At 40.1% G+C, this 18,306-nt stretch overlaps 1 protein-coding gene across 1 annotated transcript in view; it reads right to left on the bottom strand.

Moving 5' to 3' along the window:
• The window catches only part of adcy2b (adenylate cyclase 2b (brain)), a 95,366-nt gene that overhangs the window by 37,125 nt on the left and 39,935 nt on the right, over positions 1-18,306 (bottom strand). Inside the window, exons 4-7 of the mRNA XM_072675892.1 lie at positions 15,110-15,259; positions 3,259-3,407; positions 1,194-1,305; positions 627-754 (exon numbers count right to left, since the gene is read on the bottom strand). Coding sequence (XP_072531993.1) covers positions 627-754; positions 1,194-1,305; positions 3,259-3,407; positions 15,110-15,259 — 539 coding nt within the window. The remainder of the gene's footprint in view (positions 1-626; positions 755-1,193; positions 1,306-3,258; positions 3,408-15,109; positions 15,260-18,306) is intronic.

Here is an 18,306-nt window from a genome sequence, read left to right on the forward strand (position 1 = left end):
ACAGACCTGCAGTGTAAAAAATGCTTTAAATGCTGCTATTCACAACCATAACCACCTCAGCACACCTTAATCCTTTAAATCCTTTAAATGCTACAATTTTACCCAAATCCTTCTGGTCAGCCCAACATGTATGAAAGAGAATGCTAATTGCTGATTCTGTCATGCCAGCTAACAGACAATTACTCTGGCTAGCATTGCGATAAGTGATGGGGAAAAGGGCTCCCAGATAGACTTTTTTGGCATGTTTTTCACTTTTTGTCATATTCTGGAGGTTGTTTTTTATATTGTGTCAAATTGTCATAATTAATGGACCAACAGGAATGCTTTAAATTGACCCGAGTTTAAACATACAAGTTTTTTTGTGTGTGACAGTGACGATATGCTTGTAGACCACTGTATTTAAAAAAGAGCCGAATCTAAGTGATTCAGTGATTCACTATATGACACATACATATATCTCCTATTTATAAATGCAATTAATCAAATGGTTCATTTGTATTTATTTAGTAGATGTTGGAGGTTTTGGATGTAACATTTGTTTTTATCTTACCAAGAGGTTAAATTAGAAACACATAGAGAGAGCGAGACAGAGAAAGACAGAGAGAGAGAAAGAGGTGGTGTTTTACTTGATTGCCTCACACATGTCCAGTCCCATCTTTACGCAGTTCTTGGCATGGTCAGGCAGAGACTCAGGCAGTCCAGACACACAATAATAACAGTCTCCTAAAATCTTTATCCTCATGCAGTCATTATCCTGAAACATTAGCAAGAAAAAGACAGACAACAAATTAGGCTTATTATTCAGCAGGGTATCTGCTGCATCCTTACGTTACATTTAACACTTTGTAAGACTTCGCTCTCACTCTGAACAGAATTTAAGATGACATTTGCAGTGACTATGAAATATACATTCTTCCACATATAGAGAACAATTTATCTCTGTCTAAGCCAGACAAAACATTACATAACATTGACATACATGACTTCTTGTTACACCATCTTTTCATGATCGTTTTCCCTGATGTCTTTTGGGCAGTACTGTACTGTATGTATAATATGTACAGTAGTATGGTGAGTTAGAAACATCTGGAAGTGCTAATGTTAGCTGAAAGATTAAGGGATTAACACACAGTGTACCTTCTGGTCATTCATGCTGATTTCTAGGCAGTGAGAAGATGTGTCATGTGCAGTACCTTGGCTATCTGGTCGAATTTGCCAAAAAGCTCATTGAGCATATGAACCAGTTCCCCTGGAGAGCAGTCACTGGCCAGCTGAGTGAAGCCAACAATGTCTGCATACAGAATGCTGTAAAAATAAAACAACAACAACACCAAAATATATGGGATAGCTGTCTCTACTGTACATCTGACAAGGCCTGTATAGTCCATTTTTATAGATTAAAAATTAAAAACATTAAATGCCCAAATGCTTGTGGACACCCCTTCTAATGAATGCATTCAGCTACCTCAAGTCACACTTTAAGTCGCACTGAACACATGTGCAAATGCACACACACAGCGTGTATTGTCCCTGTATGGAACAATTGCCAATAGAATAGATAACATAACCCTACTGGTACCATGCCTAATGCCAGGGGAGGGGTGGGGCGCAGTGGAACTGTGTTCTCTGCAGTGATGGTGGTGCATCTAATACTTTTGGGGTGTGTTGGGGAATTGGGGATGAGGTAGGGTGATGATCATGCAACATCCTAAAGCTCTTACTGAATGCGGTCAAGTCCTCACAGTAATACTCCAAAATCTAATAGAAAGCCTATGAATGAGCAGGTGTCCCAATACTTTGTCCATGTAGCGTAAGGCATTGTTGCACTTACTGTACAGTTCATTTTAACAGATAACAGGGTACTGTTCTTTAAAGGGATACTTGTCCATAATTTATTGACTTGTCCATACTTTATGGCCCAGTTTTTACAGTCCATATTACAGTATTACAAACCTCATAAGCAAGTCTCTCTGACATTAACAACCCAGTGTGCTTTGAGGCAAAGGCTGATGTGATGAATTAGCCAGTGCTGACTGATGGGCTATACTCTTCAACTTCCTGTCAGTTGCATGAACCTTGTAGCTTTAGTGTAAAACTACAACAAGATTTTTAGGTAAGAAGTGTATACAATTGTTATTTTGTCAAACTGTCACGTTAAAACAGCCGAGACAATTGTGCTCATTAGTGCAGTGCAGACAGTACAGAAGAAAAGAGCCGTACAGCATGTTATTGCTTCAAATTTCGTCATTTTACTCTTTCTCAGTCGACCAGTGCTCTACACCATCCCGCACGAAACCTCACACTGAGAGGCGTGCACTTCTCAGTGCACCACACACACTCTGTAATAGCACGGCTGTGAAGTCTGAGGCTTATGATCCCGGTGAAATCGTGAGTAAATGAACGCATCTGTACTCAGACCCAAATAGAGCTCTTCAGAAAGCCGTTGTGCTGCGGGAGGTCAGAGGAACCATCTAGCCATCTCCCTCTTCCTGCAAAACAAACACGAGCGCCCCTCATAATGAGGAGAGCCGTCCTTTCAGCATGCTCTCACCATGATGGAAAACATATTACGGGGGGAGTGTAAACCTTTGATGCAAAGAAAAATATTACTTCAAGAAAGGGAAGGACTCCATGTTCTCCTGAGTGATGGAAGGAAATCGATTTTGTATGAACCTGAAGAGTCTCTCTTTTTTAAGGGTAAATGATTGAATATAAAAGCTACTTATGTCCTTTACAGTAAGTATAAATACTCAGCACTCTCATATGTGGGTGTTTTTCCAAATGTGGCTCTTTTTAAGTCCCGTTAAAGTGAACCTGAAAAGGAGCCAGCTGCAAATGACCTCTTTTGTGCTTTTAAAATGGTCTTTAGTGTTCTTTGTGGTCCTCTTTTGCACTCATGAGATCTCAGAACACATTATTCACACCACACCTCCTGTCGACCATCTTGAGCAAAGTATGAGTTGTTTATCATATACGAGATCTGGGCTGGGTTTCCGAAAGCATCTTAGTACCAGTAAGTGATTCGTAAATAGCAGGGTGGGCACCACACTGTCTATTCGTGACACTAAGAAGCTTTGGGTAAACCAGGCCCTAATTGGATCACATCACATTCGAAGGCGTGTTAAAATACTCCAATAGCATTTAGCTATTTGGCTACTTTTTAGGCTATGTGTAGGCTACTCTACCCCCCTGTGGCATGCAAGCATGTGTTCAGTTAACCTGATGGAGGTGTGTGTGGGGAGTTAAGCAGTGTCCTACCTGACATTGGTGTGTCTCTGCACATAGAGGTTGTGGAAGTTGTTGGTGTTCTCGGCCTGGCCACAGTTTGGCCCCTGCAACCTCTGGATGATCTCTGCCTTCATCACACGTGCGATATGGGCGGGCAGCAAGGACAGCAAGAGACGCTCCTGTTTGGTGAAAGAAAGGCCTTACATTTTTTCCTTTTTACCCATTTTGTCTCCTTAATTTTTCTCCCTAATTACCCAACACACTCATGAGTACCCTTCTGCTATCATATGTAATGCTCCTGACACTGGGAGGGTGAGGACTAACACATGCCTCCACCAACACATGTGCAACCACTCACCACCTCTTTTTGAACTGTCGCCGATGCAACATCACTGGGCAACCAACATGCTCAGAGCAAGGTACCCGGCTCTGATGCATCAGCTAAAGCCAGAAACATACTCAGCGCAAGTACACAAATGCCAACGCCCGCCCTGATTACTGTGGTGGTAATTAGGGAGGCAATAGAGGATCAAAATTGGTCCACCATGACAGTTGACTGGAAAAGCACACCATGGGTACAAGACAACTTGTCTGACACTGTAACTCCCCTAGCTGTCATGCTGAAAATATTTGCTGAAAAGTTGCGTTATTAAATGCATCGTGACACATTTCTAAATGCAACTATGCACAAAACCCAGTCTGGTAACTTGAAGTGTCTGTGTTTGTAGTATGCGAGAAGTTTGCATTGGGCCTAACAGATATCTGTGCCGTCCAGCATCACACTGAAGTGAAGTGGGAGTGAGGGTCATCTGCCTACCTGGAGAAAGCAAGGCCAGTTGTGCTCTCTCGGGCTCTGGCTACTGATGGCAGGCAGCATGAGCTAGGGCTACGTAATTTGAAACAATATTTTTGATTTAATAAAATCCTTGTCTTACAAAATATTTAAGCAATTTCAGCTGCAGCACATTTAATAATGTTTTTAAGGCTCAACACTATATATACTGTTGACCATGTAAGATAGTATAAGATGTAAGAATTAGGAGAACATTTGGCTAAAGTAAAGCTACCTCAAAAAAGCTATGTAATCAGTGACTGTATCATTTTGATTTTTTTAGTGCATGGATCGGCTTATCGAGTTTGGCCTTTATCACTTATATAAAACATAAAGTCTAGAGAGTAAGGCTATATATAGGGCTGAAAGTTATGTGCATGTGAGGTAAAGGTCCGGTCTGGAAAAAGGTTAATCCTCAGGGAATGGTTATTCATAAATGACAGTAAACACTGCCAAATAATGACAAACAAGTTCATGAAATGCCCATTTTGCCATTAATGACTAATTGAATTTGCTGAGGCCTGCAAATACTCTAATGATGTGCATTTTAAATTCTGCTGCTAATCTTTATTCCACTATGAATCACAGCCTGATGAACAATTTCTATGCAAAACTGATAAACCGAACAAGGTAACACTTTCTGAATGCTTTTAATTCATTGTATTATGAAGGTTGTATATACAGCATGCAAACATTAGTGATTTGAGGCAGGGTACTTTCCACACTGCTGGTGTGGAGCGGACAGCAGGTGCTTCAGTAGTTTCAAAGGCTTTCTTTATATCTTTATTACTAATGCAATAGTGACAGCCGTATTGATATAATACTGACAGCCCTACTAATATAACACTGACAGCCCCACAATCAACTACAGAAATCACAGCCATCTATCAGATGCGTGATTTAAGGCTCACAGACACTGCAATGCTGTGTTTTCCTCACTCGGGTGGCTGTGTGTAAAGGTTTGGCTCCAGCCCATTACTAAAAGACAGCAATGTGCAGTGGAAACACAGATGAAGTGTGTTCGGTACAGGGCAAACTGTGACTGAGTGGGCACAAAAGGAAGGTTAATTATCGTCTGACTCAGGTGCATTTTCCTGACATTTAAATAAACGGCACACAGAAGCGCTTTCAAACGAATGTGCTATTATCAAAAAAAGACCCCTTCCTCTCAGAGATGTTCAGCACACAATTCTCCCAGATTGTTACTAATGAGAGTGGTCTAGGAGCTGAAAAACTCCTATTCAATTAAAAATACTGGATACTGAATGTATCCATACATCCTTCTCCCTTCTCAGCCTTAAGATCCACCTATTGCTGACACGGATGTTATAGATAAGTATTGTTGACAGAATGGGGCGCTGTGGAGCAGCCACACATGAGCGTAAGGTCACCATGCCCAATGCCAAGAGTAATTTACATGCGTGTAAAGCCCTTGAGATGTGGAGGAGTGGAACTACATTTTCTAAAGTGATGGAGCTCCATCCAATAACTTTGGGATGAGTTGGAGTGGCAGAACTAATCATCCAAGGTCAGTACATGACCGTACTCTAGTGGCTGAATCCAATAAATCAATATGTTTCCCACAGATATCCACAGCTTTCCTACATCTACAGTAAAGCCTTCCCCAAGGAGGAGCCCTATTAATACCCTTGATTTTAGAAGAAATCTTGAATGATGTCTACAAATGTAGTGTTGGTAAAGTAAAGTAGGTAAAGTCTTGAAAGTCAGCAAACAAGTGATTACATACAGTTGAAACCAGAAGTTTACATACACTTATATAAAAAGACATTTTTTTCTCACTGTCTGACTGTCCCGTTTTAGGTCAATTAGGATTATCAAAATGATTTATATTTGCTAAATGCCAGAATAATGAGAGAGGGAATTTAAGAAATTTTTAATTACTTTCTTCAAAGTCAAAAGTTTAAATACATTTCATTGGTATTTGGTACCATTGCCCTTAAACTGTATAACTTTGGAAATCCTTCCACAAGCTTCTCACAATAGTTGGCAGGAATTTTGGCCCATTCCTCCTGACAGAACTGCTGTAACTGAACCTTGTTTGTAGGCCACCTTGCTCACACATGCCATTTCAACTTTGCCCATAAATTTTCAATAGTATTGAGATCAGGGCTTTGTGGTGGCCACTCCAAAACATTGACTTTGTTCTCCTTTAGCCACTTTGGAACCAGTTTGGCAGTATGCTTCGGGTCATTGTCCATTTGGAAGAACCATTTGCGCCCAAGCTTTACCTTCCTGGCTGATGTCTTGAGATGTTGCTTCAGTATTTCCACATAATGCTCTTTCCTTATGATGCCATCTATTTTGTGAAGTGCACCAGTCCCTCCTGCAGCAAAGCAACCCCACAGCATGATGCTGCCACCCCGGGGTTCACAGTTGGGATGGTGTTCTGAGGCTTGCAAGCTTCCCCCTTTTTCCTCAAAACATAACAATGGCCAAACAGTTCAATTTTAGTTTTGTCAGAACACAGGACATGTCTCCAAAAATGAAGGTCTTTGTCCCTGTGTGCATTTGCAAACATTAATCTGTTTTTTTGTTTCTTTTGGAGTAATGGCTTCTTCCTGGTAGAGTGGTATTCAGCTCATGTCGATACAGTACTCGTTTCACTGTGGATAATGACACACTTCTACCAGCTTCAGACAGATTTTTCACAAGGTCTTTTGCTTTTGTTCTTGGATTGATTTGGGCTCATTTCAGACCAAAGCACGTCCATCTCTGGGACACAGAACCTGTCTCCTTCCTGAGCGGTACGATGACTGGACATTCCCATCTTGTTTGTACAGATGAACGAGGAAATCCATCTGGAAATTGCACCCAAGGATGAGTCAGGCTTGTGCAAGCCCGCAATCCTCTTCCTGATCTCTTGGCTGATTTCTTTAGACTTTCCCATGAAGTTACACAAAGAAGCAGTGTTTCAGGTGTGCTTTAAGATACATCCACAGGTGTGTCTCTAATTAACTCAGATGTTGCCAATAAACCTATCAGAAGCTTCCAAAGACATGACATCATCATATGGGCTGTCCCAAATTTTTGTAAAGGCATAGTAATCTTAGTGTATATAAACTTTTGACTTTGAAAAAAGTAATACAAATTCCCTCTCTCATTATTCTGGCATTTAGCAAATAAAAATAATCTTGGTAATCCTAATTAATCTAAAATGAGAAAAGTTTATTCTAAATTCATGTCAGACAGTGAGAATAAATGCATATGTGTCTTTTTATATAGTGTATGTAAACTTCTGGTTTCAACTGTAGGTAGATCAGGTAGGTAAGTAATTAAACTATCAAAGAAATAACTCAGCAGGTACATTATCATTCAGTCATGCACTGTATATTCAGCGATTAAATGTACAGCAATTAAATGGCTAAGTGAATCATGGCTGTGACAAACCAGACGCTTGCTGATAAAAAATGCGTAGCAGTTTTACACTACAATAACAGCGTCAAAATCATTGACTTGTAAAAGGGAGAATAGCATTACATATCTTTGTTTTACAAACTACACTTTGAAACTCATGTGGCATGACACGTGAGAACTGCATAACCCGAGTAATATTTGTGTAAAATCCTGTAATTTTACTCTATATCATTCTACATGCTTTTTTCACTTTCTACGACAGTTCTGTATCTCTGTATTTAAATTGACAATATGGCACAATGTGCAAATTACTCATCCTGACTCTAGGGGGAGCCCAGGAGCAAGAAATACCAATTCTCACATAAGGCTGCTTTAATAGTGAAAGGTGCAGTCCAATTGAACGGTACATAAGCTGGGCCAGGTCAAAAACGAGAATAGGAAGTTCTGAGAAATGTGCAAGGCAAAATCAAAGTCGAACAACATGCTAGTGTCTAAAACCAAAAACAGAGGATCAGGCAGACATAGCAAAAAGAGCAGGCCAAAAAGAGACATCCAAAAATACAAAACAGGTTGATAAGGCACTCAGATATTAAATGCTTGGCATGCTTATGATAAATAACAACAATACTTTGCAATGGACCTGATGCAAAGTGAAGTGCAAAGTGAAATGTGAAGTGCACAAGTACACGTGACTGTGATCTGGGTGTCAGGGGATTTATGAGAAGTTGGTGGAGTCAACAGGGACAGTGAGCAAGCCAGGAAAGTGTGACACTAAGGCTATGTTCACATAGCAGGTGAAGTGTCCAAAATCAGATTTTCTCACCAATTCTGTTGATGCTATCTTTTTAATGTGATATATATCTGTATGATATTTGTCTAAATATAAAGTTTTGGTTTCACCTTTGCCGCATCACATGGGCTATCACAGAGTTCCAGTGGTTGACACCCAGGCTAAGCACCAAGAATGTGTTCAAGCTCGCTGCAAAAAATTTGTTCAATTTTGTTTGAACAGAGACATCACCTCAAATATTTATGAGATCTGCTGTCTCACTATCTCGCCACCTCCCTCACTGCTGCGGCCTATTTTTCCTTCTCCTCAGCAAATGTCAAGTTGGATTTCCATAAAATTACACAAATTCCAATCTGTCACAGTCGCGTTTTGAAATTTCAATCCCCCATATGAAAGTGGCCCAAATCGGAATTGAAAATATAAGATTCTGTTTTTTTGCCATTAAGACAGCCACAGAGGTAACACATCTGTGTCACTAGATTGGATTTGGGCCCCTTTTACTTGCTGTGTGAATGTAGCCTAAGATGTAAACTGAACATAACTGGCCTTGAGATTATCAATATGTATATTAAAATCACCAGCAATAACTGCTGTAATAACTGATAGCATATAATAAATAATAAATGATAAATTATATATGTGTAAATTCATCAATTAAACTAGTGTTGTACTTCAGAGGCCTGTAGACAATTACTAATGAATTTCTTGATTTCTTGATTTCTAATGAAATTCTTGATGCACCTTTCAGAACCGTCATTAATGATGACTGTTTGCACTAAAAAAATGATTAACAGAGTAGCTATACCTCCAGATTTCTGCTGACCCATGAAATTGACCAAATGAATACAGTTGCAGCACTACATTCCTGTAATCATATTTTAGGAGTATAAAATCAAGCCCATGGACTGTAATAAAATCATCAAAAAGAAGCACCTGGATGCTGTAGATTAGATACATTCACATTATCTGACATGAACTTTCTGTTTTTGGAGTTGTCTGTTTCTGACAACTACTGGAATGGGACAGATTGCAGGCACACTGACATCATCACTGTACAAGCATGGACCTGAAAAGTATCAATTCACCAGACTTGAAAACTGGATGTCCCTTTGCTTTCAGCAGATGAAAGTGGGTAGAGCTCCTGCTGACAATGAGGTAGAGAGAGAAGCTTCCTTTTCAGTGAGTAAGGAGCTTGTCTCCTTCATTGCGGTTCTAGGTGGTGGAATGGAAGCATTAGATGAGGGTGGAGAAGGAGCTGGGGTGATTTTTCGCTGTACCCGAGGGCTGGCTGACATGGTAAGCACCAGCCTTGTCCCAGATGATACAGGCTTCTCCACGATTGTTCTGAGGTTCAGGTGATGTGAAGGGGAATGAGGGTGGACATGTAGGACAGTGCAAATTGTCCTTGGTGTGTTGGTGTCTCTGTCAGCCGATTAAGTTAATTGTCATGGCTGCAATCTGGTGACGGCAGCTCTATCAAAGTATGGTGGCTCTGGAGGGTAAACGTCAACTGCTACTGCTACAATCTCCACTAATACACTCAAATATCAAGGTGCTTCAGATACTTTGGGTTCTTTGAGAGGCGCTATTGAAAAATCAAATTTGGTTCCATAAAACATGTTTGTAACAGTGTAAGAGTTTGAAGAACATTTAAATTAATTGCAACATAAAGTGAAGGTTCTTTGGTAGTGTTTAGTCAAGACTGCTGAAACCGAGTCAAGACCAGGAGTGGCCGACACAGAGACCAAAAACCAGAGTACAGAAAAGAGACCAGATTAACAAGAAAATGGATAAAAATGAATTTCAGAATCTGCCCTCAAACAAAAACTATCCAGTTGGGCCATCATGAAAAGGAACGATTAGATCCTCAGCATGAAAAGGAACAATTGGATCCTCCAGCACATCACAGTGCTCCAGCCAGCATTCTGCCTTCTGCCATTACCATGTTACAGGAAAGTCATATCGAGACCAAAAAACGACATTGTAGATGACATGCGACTTGAAATTTACCCATGGCTTTAAACAGCGCTAAAATGCTGAAGCTCTGTTACCCCATAGAACTTTAGTACCCTGGTCTTTTTTCACCTTGAACACGGTGTGCTTCAGTAAGGGTATTAACCTCATACTGAACGTAAGAAATGAAGGTGTCAGCTTCAACCTGGCATTTATCAGCACTCTCATTGCTACACATCCAATGTTACAATGCTATGTGATGCTACTCAGCATTGTGCCGTGCGTCCGCTACCCAGTGTACGGTGGCTAATGGGCTTAATGGGGAGAGTAGAAAGTTGAGCTGTTCAGCACGTTGATTTGTACATCCTTAATCTCTACTATTAATCAATAATGTAGACAACATAGACTCAAGACATATTTGACTCAAGTACTTTAACACTACTCCTTGGACCTTTAAAAGGCTCTCTACACACATAGAGGTGGGTGAGTTGAGCTTAATGAACATTAAGTTCTCTGTCTTATAGGGCTATATAACGTATGAGCATAAGAATTGTGGGTCTGGATCTGCCCTATACTGCCTATATAAGTGCAATGATTGTGTCTTTTTAAATAAAATTTAAAAATTTTCCCTTTTTCAGTAAGTAAAATAACAAGTGTTACCATGACAACTGATTTTAAACATTTGGATAATAGAACAGATCAAGTCAAATTAATTGATTAATAAAAAGATAAAAATATAATTAAGATAAATATATTCCAGTCTATAGGTTGGGGCACATCCTCACGAGGTGGTACAGTGGGAAATAAAGCGGGTCTCTACTGAAGCCTTAGCCCAATGGTAAGGCCTGAGCTAATGTAGTGAGCGCACAGTCCATCTATAGAGCAGCTTCAGTAGAGTGGCAGTAAAAACAGAGAGCCGTCTGGCTCCGCTGATGCCGCTCAGCAAAAATACCAACACATTCTGCCACACGGCAGGCCAGAATGACTAGTGATGTACTAAGGGAAAACTGCCATCCATCTCAGTGGTAATTACAGTAGAAAAATAAAAGCATGGAGCGAAAAAGCAAAAGAGTAGCTTTTTGTGTGTGTGTGCATTAACTGCAACAGAGAAGAGGAACAGGGAGACTCGTAGACCTTAATTGCACCATGCAGAAGCGAAAAAAGCAGCAGCTCAGATGACATTTGGAGAATAATGAAATTACAGGTGTGTATATGCAGATAGAGTACTAGCTCTAACACTGTCTCCCTGCCCAAAACTCTCTCCCACCATTTTCTAACAGGCACTTTTATAATCCTTCACACAGAGTAAAACACCCACAAACGTGACAAAGCCAGCCAGAAGGAAGTCTTACACAAACTTCCACCCCACCCAGCTCCAAAAGGAAGGACAGGGTGGGGGTTACTGAGCTATTTCTGGCCAAAACAACTCTCTGCTTCACTCTGCCTTGGTATATTAGAAGCCAGTTGTAGTGACATAATGATCCTTTGTGTTCAACTGCATGGATGACTCATACTGAACCCCCCAGACCCCTATTACTCTCCTTTGCTCACTCACTTACTCATTCTTTCCCTCCCAAAGCAATACTTATTCTGCCGACCAGCAGAGCTAGCCAGTGGCTCTCGGATATCTTTAGAGCTGTCACTGTCAGTTATATTAGTAATCCAATAATCTAGTAAATGTCATGAGTACAATTAGTGGAGTAATCAGTTTTTTTTAAAAGGCCAACCTATTGAAATTGATTTAATCAAATGACAACAAACTAGAGCTGGGCAATATGATGATTATTTATTATTATGATGATAAATTACATCACTGTTTGTCAAAATACACTTTCCTGAGTATGTTGTGGATATTATTGGTACTTTTGAATACTGAAGAACTGCACAATTACTACAAAGAGAGCATACTTAGGACCAGTTACCAGACCATTATCATACTTCTGCGTCTATTATCGCGGAAGCGTAAGTGATATCATTAAACAGCTTCTGGCCATGTTGTTATCAGTGGCTGAGGAGGCTGCCCTTCCTAATTACACCAAAAATTTATTCAAACACAGTTTACACTTCAGCTGAAAAACTCTAAGCTCATTGTGTGTCATTTTTTAACGAGGCATCCAATACAAAGAAAACAAAGGCTAATCTGAACCAGACTGAACGCAGAATAAAAATGCTTATAATATCAATGTTAATTAATTCAATATTCATTCAAATTGTCATCAGCAAGGTTTGGTTTAAAACCTTGAGAAACCGACCCCGTAGCGTTGGGTCCTTCCCATCTGGTAGTTTAATGTAAAAATACAATGCTGTGTGTCTCTTTGCCAGTTGTGGGGTTAAGGGCTCTGGCAAATGTTGCTAATGTTTACATGGACTGAGTGGGAGGAATTAAACCTGCTGGACCTTTTCCCCTCTAAAATAAAGCTCAGTAAGTGTTAGTCTATAGTCTAGCACCTTGTGCATTCAGAGATGTGATGTGGGGTTAACATAAACCAACGCTCTGCTCCTTCTCTGCTTTGCTCCTTGCAGCGGTAAACAGTGCGCTGCGGCAGATGTGCAGGGTCACCCAAATGTTTTAAACCTTTGCACGTCTGCCAAGACAAACAAAGCCATTTGTCCGTGTTGGAGAGATTTCCAGACCTGTTAACTGCCCTCCTGCTGGCTGTGCTGAAGTCCAATGAAGATTTTGGAGGGAGGTTGAAAATGCTGAGCGCTCTGTTAAATGGTGCAGGCGGTAGTTCGATAGCTACTAGCTGGATGTGATGTGATAAAGGTCTATTAGGTTTGTGCAGCATAGTATAGGAAATGTTTGGTAAGAAAAGGTATAGTCATGGCTTATGATAAAGTTTAGTAGTTAAAGGTGGAGAACACGTAATTGAGGGGGGCCAAAAAATCCACCTCCTACCAGAGGCTGGAAAATCTGCATGAATACAGAAATATTTTTAGAATGATTGAATACTCAAACCAGGAACAGCAATTACAATGTAAAGTTCTTTTGTGTGCTTTGAGTAGAGACAGGATTTTTGTTTTTCAAGTCATTTACAGAAGCTTTTAATAAGGTCCAGTCCTTCTCCCTGACTGATAAAAGACAATCCGACCAATGACTGACTAACTAAAATGAACTTAGCCTTTATCAGATCTACATATCCCATTCAAGTGCATCTCAATAATCAAATCATGCAGATTTCCCCTTTACAACATCCAGAGAATTCAGAGGCCACCAAGGTGCTTGTTCAGTCTCTTGTCACTTTGAGACTTGATTACTGCAACGCAGATTCAAAACCCTGATGCTGGCCTACAAAGCCAAGAATGGACCAGCCCCTCTGTACTTGATGGCAATGGTCAAATGCCGATCTGCACTAAAAGCCCTTCGATCTTTAAGTATGGTTCAGCTTGACCCACCATCCTTTAAGATACACGGAAGACAAGCATCCAGGCTTTTTTCTGTTCTGGCATTAAAGTGGTGGAACGAACTTCCCCTGGGTGTCTGAACAGCAGAGTCGCTTGCTGTCTTCAAATGCAGACTGAAGACCCACCTCTTCCGAGAGAATTTGGGCAAATATTAATAGAGTATTATGGTCTCCATATTGACTTGTGTTTAGTAGCATCTAAACTTGTCTTTGATTTTTTTGTCTATTCAAACTAGCTGAGGTTTTCTTGAGTAAATAGTGAAGCACTTTTGTAAGTCGCTCTGGATAAGAGCATCTGCTAAATGCTGTAAATGTAAAAATAGAATATCAGGAAACCTTTTGTTCGAATTTAATTGTAAAAGTTAAAATGTCGTATATTTTGTATTTATTACATATAAACTGGCATATTTTTAAATTCTTTTTAGCAGTATGTGCTATAGGTCCTTATAATCAGAAATCCAGTATCTCAAACTATTGGAATATAATCAAGATCAAACAGAAAAGGATGTACAATACAGAAGTGTCCACATTCTGACACATACATTTATTTATACACTTAATACTTGGTTGGAGCTCCTTCACCACAAAATACTGCATCAATGCAGCTGTAATGTTATTGAAGTCCAGGTTAATCTGATAGGAGTCTCTATGGGAATCAGGTCCGGAGGGTTGGATGGCCAATCAAACATGGTAATATCATGGTCAGCAAACCACTGGTAGTAGTTTTGGCACTGTGGACAAGTTCTAAGTCCTACTTTAGACCCCAAAACCATTACAGACTGTGATTGAAATTTATTCTGGACTTCAGACACTCTGGGTTCTGTGCCTCTCCACTCTTCGTTCAGAGTCAAGGACCTTGATTTCAAAATGAAAAGCAAAATTTACTTCCATCTGATAAGAGCACTTTGGACCACTGAGCAACAGTCCAGTTCTTTTCTCCTTAGCCTAGGTAAGATGCTTCCGATGTTGTCTCTGCTTCAGGAACATGGCAGTTTTGTTGTTAGCTAAGACCTATCAGAAAATATCAGAAATCTATTTTAGTAAAAATACTACCAACAAAGAAAGCAAACAGTCTTGTTAAATTTAAACCTGTGCTAATTTTGCTGTTTTGGCAAATGTTCTACCTCCTCCAAGCTGAAGTGAAGATTCTAACTGGTTCTGCCACTGGTTTTGACCGTCTGTTGCTCACCTCCCAATTGGAATGTATATTCTGATTGGTTCTGCCATTAGCTTTGACTCTCTTTTACCATCCCCGACTGAAAAGCAAACCTTGAAAAAGACATATAAACGTATGTGCCCATCTAGCCCTTTGCCTTATTGTAAGAATTTAAAATGTGTATTTTTATCACTCAACCGGACAGCTATTACTGCCAGTGAATCGAAAAGGTGTATTTCTAAGTGATTAAGTTTATTCAAGTAGCCAGGATTCCTCCGGACTGCTCTAAATCCCTGTATACATATCTTACACTAAAAACAAACACCTGCATCAATAGAGATTGCCTGATAAAAGCTGTGCTTTTTCCATACCTGCTGATGTTTCTCAAACTCCAGTTTGATGGGTGACTTAATACAGTTACATGTATCCTGGTAGGTCTGTCTAAGAGCAAGCTCCATCAGGTGCTTGTGATAGGCACCTGCCATGTTCCCGCAGATGAAGATGATGATGTTTGCCAAGATCTGTCAAAGGAGAGAGAATGGTCTTAGTCAACATAAACAATAATCAATGGTGAGTGTTGTAGCACTCAACATCCACTTTATTAGAAAACACTCTCTTGTAGGTCCACCATGTTGGTGTACAGTTAAAAAGGTAAGTGGAAGCACAAGGTAAATGTTTCTAATTAAATGGACATTGAGCGGAAGTACAAGGCAGTTGATTCTAATAAAGTGGCCAGTGAGTGGAAGTACAAGGTAGGTGTTTCTGATTAAATGGACAGTGAGTGGAATCACAAGGTAGGTTTTTCTAAAGAAGTGGACAGTGAGTGGAATCACATGGTAGGTTTTTTTTAAGAAGTGGACAGTGATTGGAAGCACAGCGTAGGTGTTTCTATTAAAGTGGCCAGTGAGTGGAAGCACAAGGTAGGCGTTTCAATTAAAGTGGCCAGTGAGTGGAAGTACAAGGTAGACATTTGTAACAAAATGGCCAGAGAGTGGAAGCACAAGGTAGACATTTCTAATAAAATGACCAGTGAGTGGAAGCACAAGGTAGGTGTTTCTAATAAAGTGGCCAGTAAGTGGAAGCACAAGGTAGGTGTTTCTAATAAAGTGGCCAGTGAGTGAAAGCACAAGGTAGGTGTTTCTAATAAAGTGTCCAGTGAGTAGAAGTACAAGGTAAGCATTTCTAATAAAATGACCAGTGAGTGGAAACACAAGGTAGGTGTTTCTAATAAAGTGGCCAGTGAGTGGAAGCACAAGGTAGGCATTTCTAATAAAATGACCAGTGAGTGGAAGCACAAGGTGGGTGTTTCTAATAAAGTGGCCAGTGAGTGGAAGCACAAGGTAGGTATTTCTAATAAAATGGCCAGTGAGTGGAAGCACAAGACAGCTGATTCTAGTGGCCAGTGAGTGAAAGTAAAAGGTAGGCATTTCTAATAAAGTGAGCAATGCCTGTATATGGTTAGTAAGTATTTCTCATTGTATCTGTTTTAACAGTGGAAAATCTGTTTTTAGTCTGTACACTATAAAAACACGTCATTCAACTGTGGTCACATTGGAATATGTTAAATCAACATCATTACTGTGATCTTCTGGCAAGAAGTGTGTTGATGTGACATTAAATTACCTGCAACCAACACCTTTAACCATATAAATTCGCAGTGACATTTGTTTCGTTGTGTATTTTCAGTGATGTTGCTGGAGTATACTGTATAGGATGAGTGAGTAAAATAACACAGCATTAATCACCAAACAGCAGCAGTGAAGGCAAAACACTAATAAAACAAAAAACAACCCATGAGAGTGATAAACACATTGTTCAGAAGGAAAGTGGCAGGACCCTTCTCTGCTTCAGTGAGATTAAAAGTTGGGACTCACCCAGACTGTGTAGATGTGCTAAAATGTCAGTCAGTTTAATTAACCTCGGAACTCGCTCACAACTATTAGCCAGACTGTCATTATTAGCAGATTAAACTGGTCGAGCAGAGGCAATTACACTGTGCTCTTCATCAGTTAAGAACACAACGTCAACGAGGAGCTCCCTATTTTTCTTTCCCAAGAACTCATCTAAGAACACCATGTTTGTCTTTTTGAGAGACGGCTGGATGAGATTTGATTCAGACTCCACAGACGTAACGGGAGTTCTGCTCAGATGCTGTTTACTTTTCTGCTGTGTAGTTTGCTCTCTGTCATCCTCTGCTTCTTCTCTCCTACTTCCTCAACCCCCTGCTATTTCCAGGCCTGACCTACCTGCCCTGGATGAATTGGTGTTTTGAATGAATTACTTGATTCAAATGTGGCTCAAAAACATAACTGCCATCAAAGTAAGTTAAGAGAAAGACAGCAGTTGTGTTCATGCATTAATGCATCGTGTTTTAAGAACATTATTAAACATGATTAAAATAGTAACATAAGCTCTATGGACAAAAAAAGGTGGTAGTACTTTCAGGCTTTTGCAGATGCTGTTGCACAAGGATAAGCGGGCTATAAATACCTGTGGGGTGTGTGATGGGATTCATAGATTGAGAAGAGGTGGTACAGTGCAGTGAATGTATCATTTGATATGTGGAAAATGGGTTGCAAAGCAAATATCAATGATTGGCAAAAAGGAGTGATGGCATTTGGTCATCCCAAAGGTCAAAGTCTGAAGGAAGTGGCTGAATTTGCAGGTGTATCGAAGCATATGGTCATAAGGGTCTACCAGCAGTGGCAAATATCCCTGGGAACGTATGCACTTTGTTCACTAGTGTATGTGTGTGTTCACTGCATGGATGGGTTTAATGCAGAAGACACATTCATTGTGTTCAGTACCAACTGATATTAAGAATGAGCAAGAATGAGCGATATGTCCACGAAAACAGTGCAATATATTTACTTGGGTCCAACAATGTACAGTATATATTTAACAGTATAATGTATATACTACATAATATACTATATACTCTATAATTATATACTATACATTTTATAGGCACTGTGTGTGTGTTTGTATTCGTGTGGGGTATGTCAGTTTGTATGTTGATGTATCAGGTTGTGGCCACCGAGAGACTGCCCCAGTAAAGAGCAAAAGGGTGTATATTAGGCACGGACTCATGGACTAATAAGTCATTCTGCTATCTGTAATTACTGAGTCGTACCAATAAAAGGCTAAAGACAGATCAGGGCCAGCAAGGAGCGCTGGCTTTAATTAGAAAACACACACAAACACACACACGCTCCTAGCATCACACTGCTGACTTATGACTAATGCCAGGTTCACACCACACAACATTTAGAGGCATCAGATTGTTGTACTCCTCCCACTATACAACTTGTTGTCTTGTAATCAGGAATCTTTTAGTGGTTGTGTTTTATACAACTGATTTATAACAAAAACACACCAATGATTAAAAAAAGGAAGAACTCCACCCTCTTCTTTCTCCTCAACCCTTTCACACTACCAGTAATAATGAGCCGCTCCCCCAAAACAAGCCCTGGACCAGTCCTGGGTTTAGACTTGTGTATTTGGGACAGGTATGAAAACACCCCAGACTAAGGCTGCCATCAAAACAATGTGTGATCAGTGTCCAATG

Source organism: Salminus brasiliensis, chromosome 3 (assembly GCF_030463535.1).
Source record: "Salminus brasiliensis chromosome 3, fSalBra1.hap2, whole genome shotgun sequence".
Taxonomy (NCBI): domain Eukaryota; kingdom Metazoa; phylum Chordata; class Actinopteri; order Characiformes; family Bryconidae; genus Salminus; species Salminus brasiliensis.